The sequence below is a fragment of the Microcaecilia unicolor genome, chromosome 2, assembly GCF_901765095.1.
Source record: "Microcaecilia unicolor chromosome 2, aMicUni1.1, whole genome shotgun sequence".
Taxonomy (NCBI): Eukaryota; Metazoa; Chordata; class Amphibia; order Gymnophiona; family Siphonopidae; genus Microcaecilia; species Microcaecilia unicolor.
Window position 1 is genome coordinate 264,942,258 of NC_044032.1, and position 8,818 is coordinate 264,951,075.

At 45.7% G+C, this 8,818-nt stretch overlaps 1 protein-coding gene across 1 annotated transcript in view; it reads left to right on the plus strand.

The window, feature by feature from the left end:
- Positions 1-3,484, plus strand: part of TEX28 (testis expressed 28) — a 58,715-nt gene extending 55,231 nt beyond the window's left edge. Inside the window, exon 7 of the mRNA XM_030192058.1 lies at positions 2,881-3,484. Coding sequence (XP_030047918.1) covers positions 2,881-3,195 — 315 coding nt within the window. The 3' untranslated portion in view covers positions 3,196-3,484. The remainder of the gene's footprint in view (positions 1-2,880) is intronic.
- Positions 3,485-8,818: the final 5,334 nt, after the last annotated feature.

Here is an 8,818-nt window from a genome sequence, read left to right on the forward strand (position 1 = left end):
TCAATGCAGAAAAAAACCCAGTGCCTAATTCTCACCTCTCAACATAACACAAACAAATTCAACACCATTAACACACCAACACTGAACCTTCCAATTTCGGATACCCTAAAAATTCTTGGAGTTACCATTGATCGACACCTAACTCTTGAGAGTCACGCGAAAAACACAACCAAGAAGGTGTTCCACTCAATGTGGAAACTAAAAAGAGTAAGACCTTTCTTCCCAAGGACCGTCTTCCGCAACCTGGTACAATCAATAGTACTCAGTCATCTAGACTACTGCAACGCACTCTACACTGGCTGCAAAGAGCAAATAATCAAGAAACTTCAGACAGCTCAGAACACAGCAGCTAGACTCATATTCGGCAAAACAAAATATGAAAATGCAAAACCCTTACGAGAAAAGCTACACTGGCTCCCACTTAAAGAACGCATCACGTTCAAAATATGTACCCTAGTTCACAAAATCATTCATGGAGATGCCCCAGCCTACATGTCAGATCTGATAGACTTACCACCCAGGGATGCTAAAAAATCATCCCACACATTCCTCAATCTTTACTTCCACAACTGTAAAGGTCTAAAATACAAACTAACTCATGAGTCAACCTTTTCCTACTTGAGTACACAATTCTGGAACGAGCTGCCGCGCAGCTTGAAAACGATCTATGAATTAACTAACTTCCGCAAACTACTGAAGACTCATCTCTTTAACAAGGCATACCACAAAGATCAACAAATGTGAACTCCTACACATATACCCAGAATTGTCTTACATTATTTGCTTGTTAAACTACTATCATGTTTCATCACTATCATGCTACCCAAGATCCTTATGTAATACTAAATGTATATTCTCTTATATATTTCCACTATTCATGATGTATTGTAAGCCACATTGAGCCTGCAAATAGGTGGGAAAATGTGGGATACAAATGCAATAAATAAATAAATAAATGTTGTTGTTTTTTTTTTTTAATGAGGCAGGAATTGCAGAGAGAATCAGAAGCCGAGTGCCAAGGAGTGTTACCAAACCTGCCTACTGGAAAGGAGTAGGGGAGGGACCTGGCACCACCAGGTGTACCCCTTTACTGGCTCAACATGGCCACGAACGCCTAGTTCAACTAATCCTGAGGGAACAAGCTAGGAGCAAAGCTCAATCCAGAGAGCTGCACAGGATATGTCCATCCACCTGCTGAGATAGAGAGAATACTGAGATTAAGCTGGCTGCACAGGTCTACATATACTAAGATTCTGAAGTTCTCTCTATCTCCACCTGCTGGTAGGGGGACATAACCCACTCGTCTCTGGATTGATCTATGGGACGCTAGGGAACAGTTACTTTCTGTGGCCAAACAATAGTGATATTTGTCAGGGGCCACACATACAATGGAGGTAGTGGCCATGCATATTTCCCTCATGCATATTCATAGTGATATCCTGAAAACCTGACCTGTTGGCAGCAGGGGCGTATCTGCATGGGGCCTCAGGGGCCTGGGCCCCCGCAGATTTCGCCCTGGACCCCCCTACCACTGCCAACCCTCCCCCTCCGTTGCTGTCGCCTACCTTCTCTGGCGGGGGATCCCAACCTCCGCCAGCTGAGGTCCGTGTCCTCCTGCCGCTGCCGGCTGCCTTTAAAAGAATTCCGTCAGCTGGCGGGGGACCCCCAACCCCTGCCAGCCAAGCAGAGGTCCTTTCATTTCTTCCACTAAAGCTGGCGCCGAAAGTTTCTTCTGAGTCTGACGTCGCTGCACGTTGTATGTGCAGGACGTCAGACTCAGAAACAGAATGAGCTTCATTCTGTTTTTGAGTCTGACGTCCTGCACGTACAACGTGCAGCAACGTCAGACTCAGAAGAAACTTTCGGCGCCAGCTTTAGTGGAAGAAATGAAAGGACCTCGGCTTGGTTGGTGGGGGTTGGGGGTCCCCCGCCAGCTGACGGAATTCTTTTACAGGCAGCCGGCAGCGGCAGGAGGACGTGGACCTCGGCTGGCGGGGGTTGGTGTCCCCCGCCAGCGAAGGTAGGCGACAGCAACGGCGGGGGGAGATTGGCAATGGCAGCGGCTGGGGGGAGGGGGATCGGCAATGGCGGCGGCGGCGGCAGCGGGGGGGGGGCTATAATGTGCCCCCTCACTCTGGCCCTGGCCCCCCCTACCGCCGCAGTTCAGATACGCCCCTGGTTGGCAGCTCTGGAGGACTGGAAGTGAAGACTAAGGCACTAGTGGCTTGATTCCTACTCTAGCTTTCATGGCACGGGTGACCAAATATAATGAGAGCAGTTCAGAGGGCAGAGCAGAGTGGGAGGGCAGCATGAAGATGCTTTGGGCCTATGGTCCACAGTCAGCAGGAGACATCCTGGAAGACAGGTTTCACTGGAGTTGTATAGTAGAAAAAGAGCTGGAGTTGGATCGAAGGCTGGAACTGGGCATAGATCCTGAGGAGATTTGCAGGGCAGAAAGCAGTTGGAAGGAGGGCCCAAATTGGGAGCGGGAGAGGCAAGGCAGATTAATCATGCAGGGAATGGGAAAGGCCCAAAGAGTGGCAAAGGCAGGCAGGGGAGGAGAAGGGCAGCAGTGACCTGACAGGACTATTTTCTCAGACTGGTTTAAGAATGTAGTTCAGTCCTACCTCAGTGTTTGTCACACTCTCCCTCAGTTTTCTCCTATCCATAGCAGCCTTTCCCTAAAATTTCCAGGATTTCCACATGTCAATACTTACATTACCATTCTTGTTAACCAAGTTTCAGCTCAACACTCTCAACCAGGAATCAAGGGACTAAATAATAACATTATATTAACATTTTTCTATAGAATTCCATAGTTTGATCCCTTAAGAGGCCTCTGATTTCTCCCTGCCTTTCTTTGCTTTGTGTTTCTGACAGGAGATTCTGGATTCCTTCCAGGCCCGCATTGACAAGCTTGAGCAGCAGCAAAGCACCAGTCAGGAGGCACCAGAAAGACTGAGTGCTCAGATGCTCCACAGCAAGATGATAAACCTTTTATTTGCTGTCCTCACGGTCCTTGTGGTCTGCATCTCTACTGTGTGTGCATGTATTTTGCCCCTAGTTAAAACACGCACGCGCACTGCCACTACCCTGGCAGCATTGGTGCTGTGGGCTGTGCTTTGGTATTATTGGGACAATGTACTCCTAGTCCTGTGGGATTTTTGGCTCTTGCAGCTGGATTCTCTGGACTAGAAGATCCTTGGCTTCATCCTCTTTAACTGGCACCACTGAAATAGAAAGCAAAAGAAAAATGAGCTGCTCTTCTTTTTCTCCTCCTACTGCTGTCTATGCCAATAGCACCAAAAGCAACATCTTCAGGCAGCAGCATCTCCATCACATCTCAGGGCTGGGATGGTCCATTTACCCACAATGACTGCATGACAGCTGAGTTTTAAAACGTTGCTGCTTTTCTCTCTGATTTCCTAGTTTCTAGAGACCTTAAAAGCACTGAGAGAAGATGCAATGTGAGATCCTGGTTTCTGTTCGGCCTACTGTACTTTTACTATAGAATGTATTTCTTTTCTGTCTTAAATGGCGTTCTTTTCATTTTCTATGTAATTTTATTATTATGTGAACCGCTTTGACCTGCCTGACAGAAAAAAGGCTGTATAGCAAATTTCTAATAAACGATAAATAATAACAATATATGGAGTCACAGAAATCTTTGCATAGGACGCTCAAACTATAACACTATAGTGCTTATTTTAGAAGCTCTATTAATGTTTTGGATATTTGAAAACTGGCATTTAGACATCCATATTGCATGGATGTCCAAATATCAATGTAAAAAATCCAGAATATGGGGGGTGGTCTGGGTGGGACTAGGGAGGGGTCAAAAGCTGGATGTCCAGCTTTGATTGCAGAAGGTGAAGGGACATCCATGTTCAAAAAGATGGACATTTGCATTTAAGGCCTGGTACTTGGCCTGCCCAGGTTATAGAAAGGTGATCCAATTGAGTTCTCCACTGGAGGGGTTAAGGGAAGTCATGGTAGGTATTTTCCTGTCCCTGGAGGGCTCACAATTTAAAACAAAAACAAAAAAAGAAACAATTAGAAAAAGCTCCAGTGGTACTTGAATTGACAACTTCTGGTTTTCTGCCCTGGTTCTCAATGGGGTGCTCTAACCATTAGGCTACTACTTTGCTTGGGCTTCCATGTAGCCAATTTTTAAAATGGATGTTCCTCTGCTGCCACATAGCTGTCCATGTCCCTTGTTTTGTCCCATCCATAGTTTGGACAGTTCAGTTTGTAAACTGGATGTTCATGCTGAATATAGCCAGCACTCGGATGTCCACTTCTCATGTATTGTAGAACAGGTTGCATATCAGCCGAGAAGTGGATCAGAGAGAATAGATCCCAATCGGAAACAGAGAAGTACACCAATATGGTAAAATCAGCTTTATTGATAAAACTTCTTCTATAAAAACTCAACACAGCCACGTTTTGTCAAATGCCTGCCTCAGGGGCATGACAAATCTGCAACAAGCATACATATGTATCAATATAATTGTAAAAAGTGTTGCTGAATAAATAAATGTTAAATGCCATACCGGTGTAAAACATGGATGTAATGCTTATAATCATGTAGAACAACTATCAACATAAATATGTACAAAATATAGTTGAAATACTAATAAGTCAATTACAAAGAATATGATGGAAATAAAATAAATACATTAACTGAATCATTTTAGTATGAGAATACAAAACATAGTGGTAAAATTGCATGTAATGTTAAAAAGTGCTAATAAAACTATTAATGTTACATGTAATTTTACCATTTGCCATTTACTCAGCAACATACATAGTAACATAGTAGATGACGGCAGAAAAAGACCTGCATGGTCCATCCAGTCTGCCCAACAAGATAAACATATTTATTTTGTATGTATGCTTGTTGCAGATTTGTCATTCCCCTGATACAGGCATTTGCCAAAACATAGCTGCATCGAGTTTTTATGGGGATGGGTAAAAAAAGGCCACAAAGCCATAAATAACCTCAAGGAAGGTAGGACATTGAATGCCCTTATAGAAGAGGAAAAAAAAAACAAAGATGGGAAACAAACTTCTAGATCTAGAAGCTACAATGATAGAAGCAGACTTGTATTTAGTGGCGGTCACAGAGACATGGTTCATGGAGAACCATGACTAGGATATTGCTGTACCTGGCTATAATCTATTCAGGAAGGACAGAATAAGAAAAAAGGGTAGAGGAGTGGCACTATATGATAAGAATTATATTACAGTGACGGAACTGCAGCACACGTGGGGTGCGGAAGAAGCGCTGTGGGTTAAACTGGAAAGAGGGAAAGGAAAATATATTTATATCGGAGTAATATACAGGTCACCTTCACAGTCAGAGGAAAAGGACAGAGACTTAATTGAAGACATCCACAAGATAGCTAGGAAAGAGGAAGTACTACTAATAGTACTACTGATAGTACTGATTTAATATGCCGGATGTTGATTGGGGCATCCCTGCTGTGGGGTAATCTAGAAGCAAAGAGATCCTGGATTCCCTACAGGAACCGACGCGGGATGGAGGTATTCTGGACCTGGTGCTTGCGAATAGAGAAAATATTTCTGATGTCAAGGTGGGAGACCATTTGGCATCTAGTGATCACCGAATGGTGTGGTTCAATATTAAGACAGGGGAGAGGGCTCATTTGAGATTGAAGGTCCTGGATTTCAAAAGAACTAACGGGGGAATTTCTCAAAGATGAGTTAGTAGGATGGGAACAGCTGAAGGAAGTAGAACAGAAATGGACAAGACTGAAAGGAGCTATATTAAAGGCCAGGGCCGCCAAGAGACTGGGCCGGGCTGGGGCAAGGCCGCCCCCATGGCCCCGCCCCTGCCGCCCTCGCCGCCTCCCCCCCCCCCGAGGTTGCTGCCGCTGCTCCCCCATCCACCCCCACTGAGGTGGCCACCGCTCCCCCCCCCGAGATCGCCACTGCCACCCCCCCTCCACCCCCCCTGAGGTCACCGCTGCTCCCCCCCTCCGTCCGCCACCGGGCCGGGCCCCCTGCATTGAAATCGCAGTCTCACCTCCGTGAAAGCAGCGCTGCAGGCAGCAGAATACCTCCCTCTGGCCCTCCTTCCCTCCTTGTGTCCCGCCCTCATGGAAGTTACGTCAGACGAGGGCGGGACACAGGGAGGGAAGGAGGGCCGAAGGGAGGCGTTCTGCTGCCTGCAGCACTGCTTTCACGGAGGTGAGACTGCGATTTCAATGCAGGGGGCAGATGGTCGACGACGGAGGGTGGGTGGGACTGCGGCACCGGGCCCCCCTTGGAGGCCTGGGCCTGGGGAATTTTGTCCCCCCTGCCCCCCCTCTCGGCGGCTATGTTAAAGGCAACTAACCTTTATGTTAGAAAATTACATAAAAGTAAGAGGAAAAGAAGGCTGCTCTGGTTCTCAAATGTAGTAGCTGAAAAGATATGGGAAAGGAGGTCAGCCTTCACATGTTATGACTAAGAAAGAAGACAGGCAAGAATACCTGGATAAACTAAGGGAAGCTGGAAAAGCTGTCAGGAAAGTAAAGAAGCAAATGGAAGAAAAGATAGCTTATATGGTAAAATTGGGGGATAAGACCTTTTTCAGATATGTAAGTGACAGGAGGAAGTGCCATAATAGCATTGTAAGGCTCAAAGCTCAGGGGGAGGAATATGTGGATAAAGCTGAAGGGCTTAACAATTACTTCTGCTCTGTGTTCACGGATGAAAGGCCGGGGGTAGGACTGCAGAAAACAAATGCTAAAGGGGATGAATGTATGGTAGACCAAGACCTGTTTATGGAGGACTGTGCTAGCTGTAAAGGACTAAAATACAAGCTGATGCATGCAACTACCTTCTCTTACATGACCACGCAGTTGTGGAATGCATTACCTACTACCTTGAAAACTATTGACGAAATAACCAACTTTCGTAAATCTCTGAAGACACATCTCTTCAACAAGGCCTACAAAGAGAACCCATAACCTTACTAAATCACCTCGCCAACTCACCTCGCCAACCCACCCAGTTATGAAAGTCTACTTTCTATACCTGTCCGCCTAAATCTTTTCTTCTTTCCCTTATTTAATACTTTTACATCACTAATTGTATCTGACATCCTGGAATGACAAAGCCATAACAGGACTCTGTAAGCCACATTGAGCCTGCAAATAGGTGGGAAAATGTGGGATACAAATGCAATAAATAAATAAATAAAAATAGACAAAGTGATGGGGCCTGATGGGATACACTCGAGGGTGCTCAAGGAACTCGGAGAAGTTCTGGCGGCTCCGCTTACTGACTCTTCAACGCTTCCTTAGAGACTGGAGTGGTCCCGGAGGACTGGAGAAGGGTGCATGTGGTTCCTTTACACAAGAGTGGAAGTAAAGAGGAGGTTGGGAATTACAGACCTGTCAGTCTAACCTCGGTGGTGAGTAAACTAATGGAAATGCTACTAAAGCAGAGGATTGTGAGGTTTCTCGAATTGAATGGAATGCAGGACCCCAGGCAGCATGGCTTCACTAGTGGCAGGTCATGTCAGATGAATCTGACTGATTTCTTTCACTAAGTGATCAAACCGTTGGATGTAGGAGGGGTGTTAGATGTGGTATACTTAGATTTCAGCAAAGCCTTTGACATGGTTCTGCACAGGCGACTGATAAATAAATTGAGTGCCCTTCGTATGGGTCCTAGAGTAACTGATTGGGTTAAAGATTGGTTGAATGGAAGGAGACAGAGGGTAGTAGTAAATGGAGCTTGCTCTGAAAAAAGGGATGTTATCAGTGGAGTACCACAGGGATCGGCCCTTGGGCCAGCTCTTTTTAATGTCTTTGTGAGTGATATTGCGGAAGGGCAGTCGGGTAAGGTTTGGTACCAAACTCTGCAACAGGGTGGACACCTTGGAGGGTATGAATGACATGAGGAAGGACCTAACGAAGCTGAAGGAATGGTTCGATATTTGACAACAAAGATTTAATGCTAAAAAATGCAGGGTTATGCACTTGGATCACAAGAATCCGAAGGACCAGTACAATATAGGGGGGGGGGGGTGAAGAGCTTCTGTCTACAAAGGAAGACAGGGACTTGGGAGGTGATTGTGTCTGAGGTGGCCAAACAGGTAAAAAAGGTGATGAAGGATGTTTGGGTGCATAAAGAGAGGGATGACCAACATGAAAAAAGAGGTGATAGTGTCCTTGTAAAAGTCTCTGGTGATGCCCCATTTAGAGTACTGTGTGCAGTTCTGGAGACTGCACCTACGGAAAGATATAAACAGGATGGAGTCAGTCACAAAAAATATACGGACAGGCTTATGAACCTCAACATGTATGTGCTGGAAGAGAGGAGGGAGAGAAGACAGATGTTTAAATGTCTCAGGGGTATTAATGTACAGGAGGTGAGCCTTCTTCAACTGGGGGAAAACTCTGGAACGAGGGAGCATACAATGAAGTTAAGCAGGAATAGGCTTAGGAAGAATCTAAGAAAGTATTATTTCACAGAAAGGGTGGTGGAAGCGTGGAATGGCCTCCCGGTGGAGGTTGTGGAGTTGAGGACTGTGTCAAAGTTTGAGAAGGCATGGGATAAGCACGTGGGATCTCTTAGAAAGAGGAGGGGTTGGAGTTTCAGAGGATGGGCAGATTGGATGGGCCATCCGGCCTTTATCTGCCGTCACGATTCTATGTTTTTACGAAGTTTTATCAATAAAACTGATTCTCCCATACTGGTGTACTTCACTGTTTCCAGTTGGGACTATTCCCTTTGATCCACTTCTCTGCTGACATACAGCCTGTTCTAAAATACATGAGAAATGGACATCCAAGTGCTGGCT